We start from the raw sequence: 23,153 nt of genomic DNA on the forward strand, positions 1-23,153 counted from the left end.
AGAAAACAGATGTATTTTTCTAAACCAAGTTATGGAAGTTTCCCTCCCTCTATCAAGCCTACCCTTAATGGATACATGGCAAAGCTTGAGAAAGTACTAGACTCATTTATAAACACTGGGTAAAATGTACACATGGGCAGTAACCCATAGCAACCTATCAGTGGCAGGTACCCTGCCCCCTCATCTCCCCCCCGGCCCCATTCACGGACAGGTACTCATGGGGGACCTGTAGGGGGGATGTGAAGCCCCAGTGGACCTCCAGTGTGATGCTGACATTTACTGCAACTATATAAATGGGTACTATGAGTTACTGCCCACTGACAAATATGTCCAGTGTTGATAAATGACCTGGTAAAAGTACAGTTTTAGGTCAAAGCTTGATAAGTTCAAGAGGGGCAATACATTCTCATTTGTTGTCTCTGCAAAATATGAAATATTAGCCAATAGGACAGGACTGTCTAGATGAAAACTGGTTGATGTTTTTTATGATCCCCCGGTCAGCCACATGCTTTATAGACGGACATCATTTCAGTATCATGTGCCCAGCATTCATACAGTATGATATCAGATATATACCAGGTAGGAAAACAATGCCAAACCAACTTTAAACACTGTTTATTCTTATTTAAGAAAGGCAGGTAAGGGGAAAATAAACCACCAGATACAAAATCACATCCATTTACATGTATACCATAGATCATGGTAAAAGCTTATACAGTTCCGACAGCAAAAAAAAAAATACCACATTCACTAACATTTAGCATTACTCCCTTTGCTGCACTAAATTGCCTGCGCCATTATACGAGGCACTAGGTAGCAGACAACTTTAGCAGTGAGAGTTGAGCATCAGTCCTAATTTTCAGTGTATAATAAAAGCTTTAAAATATTTAGATAGAAGGTGAGTTAATGCCATTTCCTCCACCGACCCCATCCATGGGGCAGGCTGTACAACATACCAAAAATCTTACAATACAAATCCACCTTCAGCAATGCAAAAATACAAATATTTTCCTTTTAACATTTAATTTAAATATGTGTTTTAAAGAACCATAAAAAAAAACATACATATATTAAACATAATGGTTTTCAGAATTAAATTATCGGATGAGTGGAATGTCATAACAATGTTAGAGCAGACTCTACAGGTTCAGGGGTGCTAAGAGCAGAAAGAACACAGGGCTCAATGCCCTATAGTAACAGAAACAAGGGGCTGCTGTATGCCCTGTATAACATGGGTAGTGTTGGATATCATAGCACTTCCACTTTGAAGCTCTTATTTATCAAAAACCATTCACGTTTCAAGTGTTTTATTGAAGTTTTACCATAAAACAAGCAGTATTGAAAACACAGCCTGTTAAGATGCAGTGACGACAGAGACACGAGCAGAGACAAATCTATCTTATGGGGGGGGAGGGGAGTAAGTAACCCTATAAAATAATATTTTAGCTTCAAGTTGTACAGCTCAGACGAAGCCTGGACTATAATTGGCAGGCTGGGACATGATGCATTGTCTGTAAGGACCAACTGTTTTTCTTGTTCACAGACAAATAAAAAAATCCATTGGACTATAATACTGTACCCGAAGTGCCACTAAAACAAATAGCTGTACAGTGAGAGATTAAAAAAAGCAAAGAAAAAAGGCAAAAAGGAATAAAGTGGTTCCACTGTTTCTTGTAAAGATGGGTGTATGATTAAAATGATAAATCATCTTTTCCAAAGGGCTGACCTAATTAATTCCATTACATAATTTTCCCTCCTGCTCACATAAAAGGACAGCTCAAAATCCACCCCTATCCTCCCCCAAAACATCAGCATTTGTGCTAGATTGTGAATTGCATTTTGTTAGTATTTCCAATCCCCAAAGACTGCCTATGCCTTGACTATTCTTAGATTCTTGTTTAACATTCAACACAAGACTCAACTGCGGGATAAATGATCATAACCGAATAACCAATTTCCCTTTTTTAAAAACCATTGTGCCAAAAGAATCATTTTAACCTACGGGAAGAATAACTGATATTATATGCACATTTATAATAAAGGAATGCAAAACAGATATTTGGTAAATCCACAGTAAATACCGTATAGCCTTGCGTTGGTAGTCACACATTTATTGTAAACGCTTTGCTTCCATAAACAGGAAAGGGATTCCTGTGGTGGTTAATAAGCTCCGCTACACGGGTACAGACAGAATAACAAAACCTGTGGAATTCTATTAAAATTTGACAGTGGTTTGACAACAGCTAATGCAACATCTTCTCTAATAAAGTGTCATTATTGAATAATGCAGTTCTGCAGTAGGAGAAACACTGTTAGGAATCTAAAGGAAAAACAGGAAACACTGTTAAATCAAGAAAGGGCACAGCAGAAAGTCCATTTGCTAACGGCAATGCTTAAAACTGTTAAAACGTGTGTCCTATTTGGAAAGGTGACCTTCATCCTCTTACAGCTACAGTCCTTTTCTTCACTCGGCTTTTAGAAGAAATGGTAATCTGACGGCGTCTGTATCAAGAGCTCGCAATTTAAGAAGTCCTTTTTTTTTTTTATACCAGTTTTGTCAATGAAATAAGGGTAAAAACAACTCCTCAGCAATATTTGTGTCTGAATTGCATACTCTGTGTGTGGGGAGGAAGAAAATACAAAAGTGAACATTGTAGCTCGAGAAGAGTCTGCACATATTGACATATATGGCTGTTGATTGGTAAAAAGCACATAAGGATTGTTTACCATTCCTCTGTTGCTGTATATATCTTTCCTGATTCTTCCGCTGAGCTTGCCACAGTAATTAATTCCGCTCCCATCTCAAAGTTGTCCTCATTCTCAGCAGCATATGGATCCACATCATACTCATAGGAATAATAGGAGACTTCTGCATGATGAGAAGGAATTTCCTCTTCTGAAACAAAGTCCAATTTAAGATAATAAATTATAGGGAACAGAATTTTTAAACATCCAATATATACAATATAGGAAACATCTTATACTAGGCAAAATTATTATTAGCATGTATTTGTAAAGCTGTACAATACATACACAAAGGGGGTTCTTTTTCAAGGTTCGAGTTGTTTTTTCCACGAAAATTTGAGTTTTCGAGTTGATTTTTTTGGTCAAAACACATTTTTGGGTTAAAAAAAATTGATTATACCCCGACCCTGGAAATAGCTTGAATCATCATCATAATTTTTGCGTGAATCCGAAAATACACCATCTAAAACCTGTTGAGGTCATGTAGAAGTCAATGGCAGAGGTCCCTTAAACCATTTGAAGATGTTAATAGCCTTCATGATGTTCGAATTTTTTTGGAGGGCTTCGCCTTGAAAACTTGAATAATTTGAGCGATTAGTGTTTTTTCCTGCTGAAAACTCGATTGATTCAAGTTTTTTCACAATGAAAACTCGATTCATTTGAGTTTTCAGGTTTCGCAACTTGAACTCGCAGAATCCCATTTTTTTCCTTTAAATTTTTTTCTCAAATAAGATACCATTCGAGTTGTGAGTTCCATCAAGTTCATTCGAGGTATAAAAAAATCGAATATTCGACTCCTATACATACAGATATAAATAAAAAAACAATAAAATAGGCCCAGAGGACAAAACTTTAAATCTAAAAGGAAACAGGTACATAAACAGTATGAACAGATGTGGATATTTTTTATGCTTATTCTTTTAATTTAAGATTAATACTTTATTTTGCTAATATAAAACAATAATGGGATTTTTTTTCTTCCCCTCTCTCCTTATGAACAGGATATTTGCTCAATGGGAGATAATATCTATTTAAACATATCATAGGCAGCAGCCTTTGAGATAAAAACAGATCATTATACAGAGGCCTTAGGGTGGTCCAGCACCAAAACTTCTCTGCTTCGGGCGACACAAATTGCTTCGTATTTCTGAAGTTGCCCTAAATTTCGGCATGAGGCAACTTCGGGCGACTTCGGAAATCCGAAGCGATTCGTATGTCATTTGTATTCTTGCCAGCGAGAAGACATTTGATGAGATTAGTCACTCGAAGTAGAGAAGATTTCTAGCTGGGCGACTAATCTCCCCGTCTGCCACCACTCTTAAGGTCAGGGCACACAGGCAGATTCAGGGAGATTAGCCACCCAGTGACAAATCTCCTCTTCGTCGGGGCAACTAAGCTCCCTGAACTGCCTCCCCTGCCATCCCGCTGGCTTATATGTAAATCGCCAGCGGGATGGCACTTGGCACGATTTATTTTCCAAAGTCGCACGAAGTTTCCTCGTGGGGCATTAGTCGCCCCGAAGAAGAGGAGATTTGTTGCCGGCCGACGAATCTGCCTGTGTTCCCTGACCCTTATCTGTGACCTGGCTATTTGTTCTTCTATCTTATCTCTGCAAACAGTGACTTGGGAGAACCAGGAATTTATTGGTTTAATTCTTGTTTAGTGCAGCCTGCCCCTTTACGGGTACCCTAAATTCAGCAACATATTGCCCAAAAACCCAGATGGGACCCATGATTTGAAGTAATGTATGTGAGTGCAGGGTGTGAAATGCTACCACTTTAATGTCTTTACAAATATAAATACAACAAACTGGGATGGTTGTTCATTGTCAGTAAAACACATTTGCCTTATTGAGTCCTTCTGCTGCTTCGAGGACCTACACTCACACAACCTCTTATAAAAGACCATATTATACATGACAGGATGAGTCCTAAAGACATTTACCTGTCTTCTCTGGAAGCATGTCTTGGTCTCTGCTTAGAGTTACATCAGTTGCTTCTTCTGATACCGTCTCTTCTAAACAAAAAGACATTTGGAAAGTTGATCAGCTGCTAAAATTCTAGGTACATCATATTGCACAGCTACCGCTCCACTTTAGAGAGCTATGTTGTAGCCCAGTTCCACTGACCCCCTTGTGTATTCCTATGTATGTGATAGAAGGGCATGCTCTCTGAAATGCTGTGCACTGCTATTCATTATCATAGTGAAGGGAATGCAGATTTGAATCTTGTATTAGCATCTACTTTAATCAGATCAGGTTAAATGTCTGGCTATACACAAAGAGAAATGGTTATTTAAATTAGCATGATCATAAAAAGCAACATCTTGAAAATTAGATGCTTCCTAAGAATTGTCGGTCAGCTAGCCATCCATGCTTGTAAAGACACCAGTCAGGAACACAACAAAGAATGCAAACTTATCATTATGTCGACTATATAGAAAAAACATATATGTATGTATACGGCCAGATTAACTTTGCTGCCTATATTAAACAATGAGGTTGTACTCTTACCTGGAGTGCACTGGGACATGGGCACACGTTCAATTCTGGTGTTATTTCTGCAGGCTGTCACATCCAGCTGGCACTGGTTCTGATAAACAGTACCATCAGATCCACACACTGGATCACCATCATACCCACAGTCTCTATAGCACATGCACCTCTCAAAATGATCCTCTTCTGGGCATGAAAATGCCCCACTGCAAGGCCCATTGGGAGAAAAAGCTGAAATGAAAAAGAAAAACCAAAGTGAAGAAATATACAGAAATATGAGTAAAGAAACACTTTGATGCAGAGGTCCCTACAATGCAGAGAGTGGGAGCAGAGAGACATATGGAAGAAATCAGCAAGGAAATTGGATGCATCAAAGTGCAGAAGGAAAAAAGGGAGGTGCATTGAAGGGCTAGTATAATCATATAATACACAAGAGCCATGAATATCCTGTAAATTATATCCTTATAAACGGTGAGTTCTGATGTCATCAGTTATAAACGGTGAGTTCTGATGTAATTTCTGTCACATGACTCACTGAAATTTTTGTATTATAATAAATAAAATATCCCCAGTTGCAAAATATGAGGATATTAGACGTTACCTCAGAGTTCCATGACCTGTAACTTATAATATCCTTATATTTTACAAGAGGGGGTACTTTATAAACAACACTATTGCCCTTGCCTCGTCTGGCCATGGCTTACTGAAACCGAGTAGCTCTAGGGAAAGCAAATACATGCCTAGGAATGTAGTAACCCTTTATAGTTTCCTATCTTCCCAATTTTGGAGAAATGATTTGATAATTTACATAAAAACTGATGATTATGCCCTACTTTTAGTTATAAAGACTGATAATTATGCCCTACTTTAAGTGATAAAGACTAGGCGTAGACAAAATATTTTTCCTTATGCAGATAACAAATGTGGCTACGGTATATCATTTTAAAAAAAATTGATGACACTTTACTACATTCAAAGGCAGAAAAATAAATGAAAAATCAAGCTTAGTCACTGGCATAAAATACAGGGATGCAAATGGACCTCTGACTACTGCTGAACTAAACTTGAAAACACCCCATAAACGCTTTTAGCCGATGGCTAGGTGCTCAGAGTTGAATAAACATTTCTTAAGGAAAGATAATGGATTATAAAACATATTTGTGATAAGTGATTTGTCTTTTTTCTGTACTTTGCCAAATACATTTTCTGGCCAAGGGGAGTCTGGGGCCCAGAGTCTGTTAATAACAGGTGATTTACCTATAGACCAGAAAGTAAGTGTCATATTAAATTACTGCTGAATTATATGCACCATGTTTTAGTTCTGAGTTTCTGACCTGTCCAGTGGTTAGTGGAGCTTTCCACCTCATTACATGTGGTCCCATCACACAGTTCTCGGGATAAGGGGCTGCTCTCGCTTGCGTTGTAGAATCTTGAAGCTTCAAAAGCTATATACAAACAAGAGATGAGATTGTATTTATTTATTTACAGTGCTTAACAATAAAACAAATGAACCATCTACGTTGTCAAACTATGACCCCCATCTAAAACACAAATGCTCTGTAAGGCTACAAATTTTATTATTATTTTATTATGAAAGGGAGAGCAACTAAAATTGCAAACTGGAGAACTGCTGAATAAAAAGCTAAATAACTCAAATAAAAAATTAAAACCAATCGGAAATTGTCGCAAAATATCACTCTGTACTTCATCAAAAAAGTTCATTCAAAGGTGAACTACCCCTTTAAGATAATGAAATTAAAAATCGTATTTCGCAAATATGACCAGATTTTTTGCTCTGCACTTCTCCTTTGCACATCTTGATAAATATACTATAGGGCTGAGACAGAATATATTTTTATTTTTTGCTTCTAACTAACATGGTAGAAGAAATTTATAATATTGACATCAATATCCCCTGCGCCAGAGAAATAATTCTAGCAAGAACTGATGGCCCTTATATTGGTATTTTTGCTGGTTATTATCACAGCACTATGTTCCCTGCTACCCAGATCTAAAAAAAAAACATCTAATATAAAATGCTCAACAAAAAGTTTCTAGAACCAACAGAGACTAGAAATAAAATGTCTGCTCTGTCATGTGCTATTAAAACTAGTTGTCAGTGGAAACCATCAATTCTGAAGGTGTGTGATCTACAGAAATGAATTCTTTTTCTAAAGCTATCCAGTAGATAAGAGCTGGGGAGAGAGACAATATCGCAGAATCCCTCTGGGTAGCTCAAAGCCTGTTAATAACTGATATCTCTAGGAACTTTCACAGATCTCCTAGATCCAATAAAAAAACTCTTAGGAATAATGTATGTGGATTAAAAACAATTACTGGACATATGTGGATGGCACCAATCCTAGCTATCAGTAGTGATGACAACTTTTGTTCGACCCCTTATAGGCTTGGCTTCTGCTTTGGGCCTTCAACTGAAACTTCTCTGATTAATGTAACTAATGAAACCCTTTAAACTAAGACATTACACTCAGGGTCGGACTGGGGGGTCCGAGACCTACTGGGGTTGCTGCACACACACCCCTGCCCCAAAGGCAAAGATACATTACACACCTCAGACCCCCCAGCCACAACGCTGCTCCGCCTCCCCCCCCTCCATACCTACCTTTTTTCCTGCTCACAGCCTCGACTGGGAGGGAGGGAGGTCGGGGGGCCCAGTCTGACCCTGATTACACTAGAGTCATGCAACGTTATCACAAAGTCTTGCAGACTCATTTTCTCAACTTTAAGCTGAGCAGTAACCCGAAGTCCCAAAGCTCGCCTATTTTATTATAAATCTTGCTATGCAAAACCACTAAATACCCTTTAAGGCCTAAAGCAACCAGGATTTAAATTTGAGAGTACAGGTATGGGACCGGTTATCCAGAATGCTTTGGACCTGAGGTTTTTCCAGATAAAGGGTCTTGTAATTTTAATCGCCATTCCTTAAGTCTACAAGAAAATCAACCCACTTGGATTGTTTTGCCTCCAATAAGCACTTTATCAAATACATTGGATGGACTCTTGATGCCTGTATAACAACTATAATTTACACTGTGCTAACTATATTCTGTGGTATATTCATTTGAAATGTGTTCATTTGAATCATTATTTGCTTTATTCTCAGACTGGCAGTCAGGTTGCACATATAGCAGGCAATCCCCTTAAGCAATAATTGTCTTTATAAAGTATAGTTCTAGTCATTACATTTGAAATAACATATTTTAACTTTCACAAGATATTAGTCAAATGTTTCTAGGCCCTAAAATTGTTTTATGTTATCTTTTTATTCAACTGTGTGCTGGGAAAAAAAAAAAGATTCTTGTAAATCCTTGTCAAAAGAGTACATTTTCCAACAGGAAGAATTTGCAGAAAGGGAAATATGAAAACAATGGCTTCCCCCTTGTAAAAACAGTGAATGCGATACAGTTTCTCCGTGTGTGGAAACTTTTATATATCGGTTTGTGAACTTATAACGTGTTAACACACTGGGTTGGCAGCTGATAAGGAAATAACCTAAAATGAATCATTTTTTCCTCCAGACTATTATTTATGTCATGTTTCCCCAAAATGAGTTGGTGAACTCCTTTATGGTAATAGCCCAGGGGTCAAAAATACATACATTGGAGTTTACTGGTGGAATTTCTAGAATTTATGCAGCTGGACCAAAACAAGTTCAACTGTAGAAAGAGAATAGAATGAGAATCTAAGGTCAAGTTGCCATGTTGCTCTCCATTTCTTTTCACTGACTGGTCCATGCTTGACCAACTGTTGGTAGTTGCTGCAGAAAAGGACACAAATGAAGGCTAATGTGTTTAGAGATGTAGACAAAGTTGATGGTGGAAGGGTAGAGACTGGTGCTATCAAGTGGGCATCCTGTGGCTATGCAGTGATAAAAGGTAATCATGAAACCAAAGGACATGATGGAAGGGTAAAACTTGCTACAGAAGTTTAAAGAACATGTGTGTGCTTCAAAGATGCATGTGTCTCACACCCCGAGTGTATCCAATCAGTAACCTTGAACCCTGGGTTGGGGTTCCGCTTCACTGAAAAATGGGGTATATTCCCATCAGTGTCCCCATGTCCAGCTGTCCAAGACAGTAAGCATGCGCAATATAGCCAAATTCACTATTTTTACTATACTGCACAAATGCAAAGTCCAGAGGCAGCCAAAAAAAAAAAAACTGGGAAGCAGATGAACTTGGTTTATCTGTTAACAGCAACTATAAATTGGGAAATTAAGATTTAACCTCGATGTTGTGCAACAAGATGAAGGGCCCCAGGCAAGATTTCTGTTCACTTGCAGTGAGACCACAGAGAACTATAGGCAAGTTGCTGCCAGACTGTATCATTGTTGCTCGACAATTTGTGTGCCAGTCATTGTTTCCACTGAAATGTTAACTATGGAATAAAACTGAAAAATATATTTAGATTGTGTTGCAAAGACAAAAAATTGTTGGGTTTGCAATGCTATTTTATATCACACCTTGTATGTCAAATTGCCTTAAAAGGCCCTCAGTTTTTTTTTTAGGGTGCTCTATCCCCCTGGGGACTTCTAGCATGAACGTTATAGCCTTTAGCACAGTTTAGTGGTATGTAGATATAATAAATTTGCCCAGGACTATCTCTAGGAATTATCAGAGTCATGGGCAAAATTACAGGGTGATGTAGCCCACAGATTTTTAACCAGAAAATCCCATAGTACCTCAGTGGTGCCAAAGAATAATAACTTGCCTCAGACAGCACAACCAATTGCTGGCCAGCTTAGGAATAAGCATTTATGGAGCACAAATATGGCAACAAACAAACACTAACTAACAAACTTTCAGCACTCAGGAATTGCTGATTTTTTTTAAACTCACTTAGTTTTATTACCAATATACTGTAACAGTTATTATCTAGCAGCTTATGTCTATTTCACTAATGTTCAAAGGGATTCCCATCATTGTTTCATATTTAACAGTGTGATAATTGCCTTAGTTTGGTGTTAAAGCACAACTGCATTGTTCATTTCTTATATTGACCTTTTCCTCACCAAAAGGTTGTGACGTCCAGCTTCTCATTTATTCCATTTGGTCCAGTGGCCAGCGGGCCCTGGCACAGGATGGGCACCTGGGCTCCCCTGTCGGGCCCATCCCCTTTAAATCATGTGTTGGAGTGCTGCTGGAGTGCTGCTGGCATGCGTACTGTAAAATCTCCCTCCTGCACAGCCGCTCGCAATAACTGTTATCAGTGGGCCCCAAGGGGGTGTGGGCCCCTACATCCCTGGTAGTTACCAAGTCTTGCACATTGTTCTATTTAGTGTGATTCTCTTTCTTTTTATCACTGAACAGTATAACCCTGTATTACAGATTCATCTCTGCATAACTCTTATTGCCTCAGCATTTCCATTATGCACTATTGTGAATGATAGGGTATAGGATATAGGTATATATTTAACAGATTTTATTGTGTCTGTAGTATCTTTTTTGGCTGCTTTATAGATGATTTGATACTTATTTGGCAGTGGGGAAAGATATATTAGAACATTCCAAGACTTTAACTGTAATAATACGGGTATATGATTTACAAATCAATAATTCAAAGTGAACTCCACTATTTAGATTTAGCATTAAAGGCAAATAATTTGTATTACTATCCAAATGTATGTCAAACCAAATACACTTACTAGATACCTTCATTATTCTAGCAACCAAAAGGCTGCAAAGAGTAACTATATTAGGGCAAGAAGGAATTGTACAGAAGAACTATAATTTAAAAATCAGGGATTCTAACTGCAAAAGAATGATACTAATAAATGTAATCACTATTGAATTAATTCTTACAAATTTAAAAAGAAAATAAATAATCAGCCACATTTGATAATACGTTGATACATTGGTGATTATTTTGATACAATTTATTGAAGAATCATATACAGCAGGGGTCCACAACTTTTTTTTTTACACGAGTCACATTCAAATGTAAAAAGAGTTGGGGAGCAGCACAAACATGAAAATGGGTGCCAAATAAGGACTGTGATTGGCCACTTGGTAGCCCCTATGTGGACTGGCAGCCTACAGGAGGCTTTACTTGGCACTATACTTAGTTTTTATGCAATTAAAACTTGCTTCCAAGCCTGAAATTCAAAAACAAGCACCTGGTTTGAGGACACTGGGAGCAACATCCAAGGGGTTGGAGGGCAACATGTTACTCACGAGCTACTGGTTGGGGATCACTGATATACAGTATACCATTCATTAGTGTTGTCTTTTGAAATCAAAAATAATTAACCAAAAATCCTCCAGAAATATTTATTGCACAAGCTACAATTGTCACAAATTGCTGGCAAAAAATGTGACTGACCATAACGGACAGGGACATTCATAATGCTTGTGTAAATGACAGCACCTATTAGCAGCATTGCAGTTACTAAACATGGACCCCGCCTTGGTTTTGACGCTAAAAAAAATTGCAAACATAATGGAGAAAGAGTTATAGGTGGAAACTATGGTCCAATATGTGAAATAATGTGGACAGCATTTGTATATACCAGTGGAACACTTATAGAGAGCCATCTGTTGGTTGAATCTGGCATTGAATGTCTATTTAAAGGTTTCTGGATTGTATGGGTACTGTGGTATATTAGGTGCCTATATTTGTTCCCCTAAATTCCCCTATATTTTGCTTCTGGTAAATGACAGCTTTTACCTTTGGGCACAACAGGTTAGACAACCCAGTACAGCTCTCACTGCTGAGGCATATGGATAAGTAAAATATGCACTGCTTATGCTGGCAAATATAGCAGGCATGGTAGACCTTTCTTTCTATCTGTCTATGAACACTCACACCTACAGACTTATTTTTAGACATAAGGCACATATCCACATGGAACTAAAATAAGTTTCTTTGAAATGCAAGTTTTTCTATTTTGAAAACATAAAACAGAGGAGATGAGTGCGTAATTCACAAATGAAAGAGATATGATACGTACTTGGCTCATAATAGTCATAAATTTTGACCGGTACTGGTGCGGTTTTTCCCACAATATACTCCCGAAATGCTTGCAGCTTTACACAGGTCAAACACTGACTGGGAATCTGCAGAATGATACGTTATAAGTATATTTATTTTGGAGATGGCGGAAATTAACAGAAAACACAAATTTTGTCATGCAATGCCTCTAGCACATTTATTTATACAGCTCCATGCAGGGAGCCCACAGTCAGTTATGGGGAAGTGAAAACAAATATTTATTATTGCTCAGTATGGAAGAGGGGGCCCTAGTTGAAAACGGTAGTGTTGTGGAATCCCTTTTCACATCGTATACCCGTATGATCTGTATTTATATATATGTATATATATGTATATATATATATATATATATATATATATATATATATATATATATATATATATATATATATATATATATATATATATATATATATATATATATATATATATATATATATATATATATATATTCAGGCCCTAGCAATTTAGAAACTCTGGCAAATTGCAGATAGGCTGCCATACACCAGTACTTTATATTGGGCATCTGGAGCTGGGGATGAGCCTTTGTGTACTTGAAAATGCACTTTAATATTGCACTGCCCAAATGTAACTCACCTCATCAAAGTAGAACAGCACTTTTCTACCATCAATCTCATACCGTTTGAGTCCAATCTGCTTGTTTAAGAGCAGCTTAAAAAAAATGAATAGGCACATTATTATGGGTACATTAGGGAAAGACAATTCTAAATGTTCTAGCAACAATGTGAAGTTAAAAAAACGACAGCATAAATATATTTTAGTGATCAAATTCTAATAATTAAATTCATCATAGAAGGAAATGCTTATTTTAGCTTGAAGTCATGCTCGGACCGAAAACGTCTGATTTTCAGCATTCTTCGCAGTGATGGTTATAGGTTATGACAAGCTTTACGCAACACAATTTCTCTGAACTTGCTGTACGTATTTTGTGAGTTAATTAGCACAATCATTGTTGTGTTTGTGCTTATAAGCAAATTGACAGGTTATACATTAAGTGGATATATGTTGCTGTGTAACATATTCACGGTATAACGCATTCAGTTTTATTGTAAGAGGAGAGTGGGGGTCTTGTGTGTTCTTAGCAATAAATGCCATAATAGAACACATTCTTGTTCTACTTGTTTTGGGTTAGGACTTTCTGAATGCTTAGATGTAATTTGAAGGATTCCATTTGTTGGCCCCACAGGATCCTAATGAGGCCAATAAAACAGAATTCCTCTCCCTGCTGGGAACCCCACACATTTCCCGGATACATCTTTCCAAAAGGGCTCCGTCTGGGCTGCGGAATGCCCAGGACGCCATGTGCCATGGGGTGCAGCAGACACCGAAATGCCTTGTTCACTGAAATCACACTATGTTCATATGGCAAGAGGCTCACACTGTAACCTCTTCAGTACAAAACTGGATAATTATATCCCCAGGAACAATTGCTGTTGAGGAAATTTAAATTGCATGTAATGTGAAGAATTTCTCCTGTCTCACCATTCACTGTAAAGGCAGCATTACTTCCTCCAGCAGCTTAATGACTTTTTTTTGTAACTATGCACAGATTGCTTCATAATATAAATAAGATTGTGATTAGGCTGGAAAGCACTTTTCAATGTGGATATTTATAGCAACACAAAAATAAGAGAAAGCTTTCTCTTGGCTAAATGAAACACATTTGTATATATTCCAAAGGAAAGATTTGATCCAAATAAAAACATGCATTAAGTCATATATCCACATAAGAATGGAGATAATCCCTCAAGGAGAGAAAAGGAGAACACAATCGAATGTAAAGCATTAAAAAGGCAGTATACGCTTTGGTCAACATGAGTGTAACAAACCTTATAAATCTATATTTTTATGAACTAAACAGGAAAATTGAGGGTACTCCATGTTTGGTCTTTGCAAGGTAGATAATTGGCTTACCAAAAAAAAAACTGCCCTCCCCATATGTTGCAAAGTTTAGTTACCCAGAGTCTATTATGCAGGGAGTATCTATGAACTGGGAATCTATTATCTACCTCACAAGGACCAAACATGGAGTAGCTTGAATTTCCCATTTGCCCAGTTTAGCTCATAGAAATAATGAAAAACACAGATTTCCTGTTAATAAGCAAATTGTATTTGCCAGCAATATTTATTGATATCATGTTGGATAAAGGGGTATAGTGCCCCTTTAAAGAGAACACTGCAATGTTTTAGAAAAAACGTAAATTCAAATTAAGGCCTCTTTCTGCAGTTCTGTTTGACAGCCTGATCCAATTTGTGAATACAGGTATGGGACCTGCTATCCAGAATGTTTAGGACTTGGGATTTTCCGTAATTTGGAACTTTACCTTATACCTTAAAGGGGTTGTTCACCTTCAAACAACTAGTTGTTTTCAGATAGATCACCAGAAATAACGACTTTTTCCAATGACTTTCTAATTTCTATGTGTTACCGTTTTTCTAATGTTGATGTGTAAAGTGTCATCATTTACCTTCTACAGCAACTCTAGGAAGGGGAGGTCGCAGACCCTATTAATTGATACATTTAGTTAAGACATTTCTTATCTTTGTTCCTGCTGAGCAGAATCTCTGGGTTTCATTACAGGCAGCTGTTAGAATTGATACAATAGTTGCTAATACTCTAGAGATGCTGCTGAGAAATGTATCAACTCAATGTTGCAAAATTGTAACAGTTTAGAGTCTGCACCTGAATAACTGAGCTGTCAGACTCAAACACTAGAGACACGAACATTCAACTTTAAACTTCGATTTTGAAAACACAGTAAAAAATAAATAATGGAAAGTAATTGAAAAAAGTCTTTATTTCTGGGGAACAATCTGAAAACAACTGAACTGAAAAAAGGGTTTGGAAGGTGAACAACCCCTTCAATTCTGTTTAAAAACATTTAAAAATTAAATTAACTCAATAGGATTGTTTCCCACCAATAAGGATTAATTATATCTTAGCTGTGATCCAGTACAAGCTACTGTTTTATTATTACAGAGAAAAAGGAAATATGTTTTAACACTTTGAATTATTTAATAAAAATGGAGTCTATGGGGGACAAACTCCCCGTAATTTGGAACATTCTGGATAACAGGTTTTCCGGATAACCTCTACCTGTATTTGAAAAGGTAACTGTAAGAGATTACAATATGCGCAACAAGTTTCATACTAAGCAAGCAATTTGTGGGTGTAACTATACGAGCGTTGTTATTCCGTAAACATGTCTTTTTATATAATATGATATATGATATAATAGAGATTTAAGAAGTTTATACTACAGATCATACCTGTGTAAAGAAACAAGCAGAAAGGGTAAGTAATTATCAGCAGTAAAAAGCCACAAACTGTCACTGATGTTTTGCATTGTAGTGAATGGGGGGGGGGGGGGGGTTTGACTGGGACAGTTCATTTACAGATAAGTGCCTGCAATTCTCTCTTTCTGGGCTAGGTAAGCAATTTTGTAACATACCTAAAAATCTTATTCATATCTGCCCAATTAATAAGTATTGTAATGACCTGCAGATTGAGAGATCCTTTTAAGGAAGGGTTATAGCACCATAACCCTGGGATCAGTGCAGACTTTGAGTTCTACTGGAGAACATTGATATCAAAACTCACATAAGTAAGGGAAAAGGGGGCATGCACATTGTAACCAAATTTAGTGGAGACAGGAGTCGTGATCTTCATTGCGGTATGTGCTGGCACTGAGGATCACAAAACTTTCTCCTGAGGCATATATAGCTTAAACACATGTATACATATTGCACAAGTACGTATTTGGACCAGTAGTACAGTTCTGGAGTCACTTAACGCAAGGCCAAATTTCCTTTTAAGTAAGGCACATGGAAACATAAATTCTCACAAACAAGGTGGATTATTTCTAAGCACTAAAACCCATCAATGTGCCATAATTGCAGGCATTCAAACCGCCTGCAAAGGAAAGCAATCAATGGCAATTTACGGTGTTATATCAAATCAGTTTGCTATGATACGTTATGGAGACACATGTAACACTAGCCTTAACAATATGATACAACTCCGATTTGTTAACTGGACTTATTCTCTCCACTTATTCTGGTATTTTTATTGTGTGTTTAAAGTGGTGGGACGGAAATATTACAGAAATCCCTGTGTGGAAATGGGCATAAAAAAAGATGAAAGGAAAGAGTGTAAATGTTCAGGGAAGGGCAATGGAGTGCATTAACAGGATAGGGTGGAATTATGTGAAAGGTAAAGGAACAACTAGAATGCTGCTTTTGAACTTGCCTAGCGTTAATAGCTTTGCCTGTTCCACATGAGTAGGTACTGTGGCCTTTCATCACCGGAAGAAAACAATTATCAGAGAAAAAAAGAATCATGAGTGTTTAATATTAATATCAGCAGTTGCCACAAGGACAACTTAAAGAATGTTTTATAGGGTCAGCCACTTTGAAGATGGCAGCAAATACAGAGACAAATGAAAGTGCTGCTGAAATTAAATTGAATATAGTTGATCTACCAGTCTCAATTGATAGAAATGGTTAAATAAAGGAGAGAAACAAGTAAGGGCTGAGAGGAGGGGGAAGGTGCAGGCATTCTGTTTTTATGAAGTCCCTAAGAAGACAGGCGCCACTAAACATAAAACAGAGAATGCTGGAAAAGTTACAACCCAGCACCATTCTCCAACCAGTAATTCTCACAGGCTTCACGTAACTTTGATGCTATTAAATGATTTCTTATTTAAACAACCAAATAAAACTGCTATGTTCTATACAGTTCCTCTCTTAAACTCCTCTGGTTGCTCAACATATCTTGTATCAAGCCTTTTATTCCCCATTTTATCTAACCCTATAACTGCTACTCAATATTCTGTCTGCTTAACAGAGTGTCTGCTTCTCTGTAATCAAGGCCATTACCCTATATATGCCTTTATTACAATTCTTTGTCTCTTACAGTTCTTGCTGTCGCCAAAAAAAACGCTTGTTTCTCTTGCTTTAATATCAACTATATGTGTTTTTCAGAATTCTGTTGCCTGTGCTATTAGTTGCAAGGACTGTAGTTCTGCTGGGCAAAGGCAGTCAGCACTGGTTCTTAGCGTGGGGTGCTTGATAGGGGTGTTATTAATACATGTTGATTTTGAGCCAGAGACAAACTAAGACTTAAAATCAGTGCTGGCATATTATGCATACCAACACATTTTCAGTGGCAGGCTTGCAGCCAACTGCAAAATGAAGTACATCCATTACCTACAAAACAAGCAGGCAGCAGAGTATAACCCTGAAATGATTAAGATGTATACAATATATAATGACAACTACCCCATGGAAAGTTATACTAAATAAAGACATTGATATGATAACTACATTCATGACAACTATCAAATGCAGCTCATTTTATGGTTCAGGACTATTCATGAGTTTGTAATAAATATCAAGGGGCAGGAATGGTATGGAAGCCAGTTAAGCCATCATTAATATAAATATCAGCAAGTAATAACTTACCACATCCAGTGACATGCCTGCTCAGACTATTCCCTATAATTGTCAGCATATGCCATGTAGTCTGACTTGCTAGTGCTTCCCACTCACTACTTAAAATAGGCAAAGGCAAATAGTTACATAGTTAAGTTTGGCTGAAAAAAGACCAAAGTCCATCGAGGTCAACCCCTCCAAATGAAACTCAGGTCCAAACATACTCCCTCACACCGAACTCCATACAGTCACATAAACTATATATACCAATATCTATACTAATTGTAGATTTTAGTGTCACAATCTAGACACCTGAGAACGTCACACATCATTTCCACCTGAGAACTTTACATCAAAATCTGCTCTTCCCACTTCTGCTTCCATGTTTTCTGCACTGAGACCAAGTTCATATTTTTTCTTGTTTTGCTTAACTGGTGCCCATGGCTGCCATCTTTTATTACAAACCTAACTTCCTGAGCCCTTTCTGACATCTGCTGTGGATACAAGAGACCTCTGCAAACAAAGTGTTGGAGACGAGGCTTCTGGATAGGCCCTTCGATACACGTTTCAAGAACTACTAGATAAGCAATGGCCTGCTACTAAATCAGAGCATCGTTTTACAATAAAACACTGCAAAAGCCCTCCTGCAACAACTTTTTGGCTAAACTTTTCACAAAACCACAGGAAATATCCATGGCATATACGTCCATAATCATTTTTAAGTATGGCACCTCTATGGCGTGCAACTCATGTTTATATTAAATGAAATAGTATTGTTTTTAAGAAGAAACACATTGTAACGTGGAATATACACCTAAAATATCCACTGGAGGTTGTTTTTGTAAACTAAACATTCTAGGGTTAAGCAGAACTAGCACAATAACAGTTTACATCAATATGCAATAAGCAGCATCCTCTGAGCAGTGGGAGGATTCCAAGACAAGCAGCCTCTGGCCCAATTCAATCCAGATGTTGGATATTATGCAAACGTTTAGGAAGTTGTAAAAAAAAATCTCTTTAGAGCAGATCTGTCACCCATGGCTTTCCGATTCAATTTGTGCATAAAATCCCTTCCACCCATAAAAAGTTTCTGACTACTCATACATATCCAGAAATGCCTGCAAACATATTTTCTCATTCTTTATTGATTCTCAGTCCATGTGTTTGCCTTCAATATAATCTTGCTATATACACGATTTATATACATATGTTGGAAATTTTATTTGGTAACAGTTTGCAAGTCATATACGTTTAATAAATATGCACTTAATCAGCTTGTTGTGCAGAGGAACAAAATAAAGCTGAAAAGAGTTGGCTATTTGCAGATACTCTGAACACCAGATATTGACACATAATTACCTGCTCCAAACTCTCAATGTCTGCTCTGAAGCCTGATAATAAGGACAGTTCTAAAACGGCCATGTTAGAAGCTCCTGCGTGAAGCCATCTAAAAAATCAGATAAATATATATGAATATGTTTTTATTTACATATGGCATGGTGATAAATAAGTATTGCTTTTTAACTTTAGTCAATTTAGTGGATTTGTGACTCGAGGTTTTGACGTTTTGGTGGACTATTGGTTTGGAGTAGAAGTCCCATTTTGTGTATTTTGTATATATATATATATATAAACCTGTTGTGGACACTCCAAACCTTTATAGCCCACCAGTTACCCATAGGTACAAAAACATATCCTGCTTTAATGGTTCTGCTTTTATATATGTTTATTATGAGGATATCAGCCAGAACCTGCCTGCAAAGATAATCTAGGAAAAGTACATATACAATAGGTACTGTGCCTAGCAGAACAGCTTTAAACAGAAAGTATATTTCTGCAACAAAAATATTTGTACATAAAAGAGCGAATAAAATGAATATGTATCCTTTATGATATTACAGTTTCATTCAGTTTTCAAGGTGGCTCTTAGTTAACACTTTGGAAATAGATATAGATAAAGAGTCACCTGGTGCATGCTTCAAGAGTAATTTTGTACTCTTGATGGTCCTGATGAGATCCTGGATCATCATCATCAGGGAAGGCTCGATGCGTTTCTTGATGACCTGCATGTCTCCTCTTCCTACTAAGTTTTGGTTCCTTTAAATAGATCATAAGCTGGAAAGCTGGTTTAGCCACTGGGTCAGGAACATTGTAATGAACATCAATCTAAGTAGAGTGGTACAAAATACTGGTCAGTCTCTGAAACAATGTTTTAATTGTTTTTTCATTTTATAATGATAAAGGTAGAATAAGAAAAGCTTTCACAAAAAATTAAGGACACTCTGGCAAATAAATAAAACCACAAATGATATGTGATTTTGTTTTTACCTGCATTAAACAGCAGCCTTCTCCTTTAGCACTGACAAATAAACCAGTGGGAATAGAGGGGATCTGTAAGAACACACATACAAATAAGCTATAGTTAATCATATCTAATAACATTCAGAATACCTGGACATTGGTATTTAATGATGTATCTATAGAGGTTATTTACAGAGTGGAAGGAAGGGTGAAAAGTACAAAAAATGGCCTTGATAAAGGTCCTAGGAAAGTACTGAAACGTCGACCTTTTCAACAAGTGGTAAATAAAAGTTGGTATTTTTTAAAGGAGAAGGAAAGGTTAAAACTAAGTTAGCCTTATCAGAAAGGTCCATCTAAATATACCAGTAAACCCCCAAAGTAGTGCTGCTCTGAGTCCCCTGTCAAAAGAAACACCACATTTCTTTCCTTCTATTGTGTACTCATGGGCTTCTCTATTAGACTTCCTGCCTTCAGCTTAAACCTCATTGCCCTGGGCAAGAGCATGCTCAGTTTGCTCCTCTTCCCCCGCCCCCTCCCTTCTCTACTGTAATCTGAGCCCAGAGCAGGGAGAGACTCAGGCAGGAAGTGATGTCACACCAAGTTAATTCTGCAGCTCCTATTCTAAACAAACAGAGAGTTTCTAGAGCTTTTTACTCAGGTATGTTAAAACATTCTACAGAATAAATATAGCATTCTAGCTTGCACTATTGCAGCTAATCTATTGGCAATAAAATGCATCTGTAGCTTTCCTTCTCCTTTAAAGGTACCCAGTGTGCACTTTCCCTTTTTAGGAATTTATTGTATGCATGTTCAGTGCTGGACGTTTTTGGACTGCTAGTACAAAAAATGCACAATCCACAATTTTTTTGTACTTTGCCCATGCCTGCCAGCCTTGATGAAGTATCACAGGTATATGTGCTCCATTTAAGAATGGCATGTAATTTTTTCCCTGAGAATTCAAAAAAGATATTTATTTCTCAACCTTTGAAAAACATATTCTAAGGGGTGTGTTCAAACTGCAATTTTTGAAAAATGAGCCCTGCCTACCGAGTCTTGCCTTACTGTACAGTGTTATGTTTTTACTGTCAAGGAATTGAAATATTTGTTTATACAGTATATGTTTTACTGTTCAGGAAGGCACACAGACTTGTTTTCCCCCAATAGCTTAAGGCATCAAATAAACATGTCTCTGTCCCTGAAACAACTGGATTGCTCAGCAGGGTACAGTAGTTATTGGTCTCTAGCTAAGGCAGTCCTAAACTTAATTCCTTTGTTAGAGAACTCAGCCGTACATTTGCCGAAGAATGCTTGCCACCTTAAAAGCAATGTTTTGAAAAACCCCACTCTAAAAGCTGAATTTTTACTCACTCTGGCTGTCTGAAGAATTTTCTTATTTAGGCGATGAAGTTCAAATGTTTCTTGGTAATCCAGGTTGGTTGATGCCAAAGATATTGTGAGGTTAACACCTCCAACATAAGAGAGGATAGCATATTCGGCAAGGGCCTGCAGAGCCACACATGTGTCCTAAAGATTATACAATATGCCAGTTTTATTCCAAATTATTGAAAATTAGCCTACATTAAGCTATGTAAACAAAATGTTCTTGTTGCTGGAAAGAGGTGCCAATAACTATTGCTGATCATCAGCTAGGTAGGATATGGATGGTGGGTAGACCAGAAATAGGCTTGCAACATAAAGGATGCATAAGATATAGAATAAGACTAGGGATGTAGCGAACTGTTCGCCCGCGAACTAGTTCGCGCGAACTTCGACCGTTCGCGTCCGCCGAATGTTCGCGAACGTTTGGGAACGTTCGCAGTTTGAGTTCGCGTTCGATCGTTCGACCATTCGACCATTCGAATTCCTTCGACCGCTAAAAATCGAACGATTTCCATTCGTTCGAACGATTGTAAGCATTCGATCCAATGAAAAGCATTCGATCGAATGGCTTCGATCGTTCGATTCGAATGAAAATCCTTCGATCGAACGAGTAAAATCCTTCGATCGAACTATTTTAGCGGGTGTTCGAAGTTCGCGAACGTTCGCATTTTTTGCCGGTGTTCGCGAACGGCATTCGCGAACACCAAATCGGCAGTTCGCTACATCCCTAAATAAGACTATATTTTAACATTATTTTCAAAGACTTGAAGGAGACTCTGTTGTACTGTAGATATAGTTTTTCTACTGGTGTTCTTCATAGCCAAAAAGTGACTTGGTACTGAGCTTTTCAACCAGCGTATCAACCAGCAGCTTATTAGATGACCAGACAGCAAAACTTTGATATGGATCCCAAAAAAACACAAAGTTATGTGATTCAGTTGCGCAGTCCCCTTTCTGAAACTAGGCACACACACATGCATATATAATCCAAAAATGAACAGATCCAATTTAAAAAAAATCTAGATATATCTGACCTGTGTAGAGGAGAATCCCCCAAGAGAGTTTCGTTGCTGTGACAGCCACTTCACTACAGGCAGAGCTGATGCCACGTCTCCCATCAAAGTGTAAGTCAGCAAGGCATACGCAGTCATTTCCACTTCAGCTGAGATCACTAAGAGTTTACAGAAACCCAATTTCATTCACAGGACAAACAGGAAAAAAACAGCACACATATAAATCCAACACATGATGAAATTAGCCAAAAATATATAACAGACTATGAAAAAACAAGATAGAAAAACATAAAATAAATAACTTCTATTATAATGACTATTATTATGATTATTGTTATTATTATTATTATTAACAACACGTATAAATTCGCAAAACTGCAGCTATAATTCTCCGGCGTCAAAAATTTTTGGACGCGCTATTGAAAAGTTGCTTGCGCCAAAACCATTACGCGTCAACACTATTCGGACACCCATTGATTTTAACGCCCGAGTTTTGCAATTTTTTCACCATTTCGCGAATTTCTCAAGGGAAGCGAAACAGGAGAAATTCGTCCTTCACTAGATATAATATAATATAACCACTACTAAGATAGATGGATAGACAGATAGCTTGGGGGACCACTTCTTTAAAGGCAAAAATCATTACCAATTTTCATAACAGATAATATGGGGCAGATTTATCTTGGTGTGAAATTAAATATCACCACAGAAAAGCATATTTATTAAATGAGGAACCATAACACCACTTCTAAGGG

At 37.5% G+C, this 23,153-nt stretch overlaps 1 protein-coding gene across 1 annotated transcript in view; it reads right to left on the minus strand.

Annotated features, from left to right (window-relative positions):
• Positions 1-599: 599 nt before the first annotated feature.
• Positions 600-23,153, minus strand: part of LOC108713409 (C3 and PZP-like alpha-2-macroglobulin domain-containing protein 8) — a 74,602-nt gene continuing 52,048 nt past the window's right edge. Inside the window, exons 32-43 of the mRNA XM_018256783.2 lie at positions 22,420-22,556; positions 21,374-21,529; positions 20,033-20,095; positions 19,671-19,870; positions 19,064-19,151; positions 12,848-12,922; positions 12,210-12,315; positions 6,574-6,684; positions 5,258-5,470; positions 4,690-4,761; positions 2,728-2,896; positions 600-2,615 (exon numbers count right to left, since the gene is read on the minus strand). Coding sequence (XP_018112272.1) covers position 2,615; positions 2,728-2,896; positions 4,690-4,761; positions 5,258-5,470; positions 6,574-6,684; positions 12,210-12,315; positions 12,848-12,922; positions 19,064-19,151; positions 19,671-19,870; positions 20,033-20,095; positions 21,374-21,529; positions 22,420-22,556 — 1,391 coding nt within the window. The 3' untranslated portion in view covers positions 600-2,614. The remainder of the gene's footprint in view (positions 2,616-2,727; positions 2,897-4,689; positions 4,762-5,257; positions 5,471-6,573; positions 6,685-12,209; positions 12,316-12,847; positions 12,923-19,063; positions 19,152-19,670; positions 19,871-20,032; positions 20,096-21,373; positions 21,530-22,419; positions 22,557-23,153) is intronic.

This window comes from Xenopus laevis, chromosome 1L (genome assembly GCF_017654675.1).
Source record: "Xenopus laevis strain J_2021 chromosome 1L, Xenopus_laevis_v10.1, whole genome shotgun sequence".
Lineage (NCBI taxonomy): Eukaryota > Metazoa > Chordata > Amphibia > Anura > Pipidae > Xenopus > Xenopus laevis.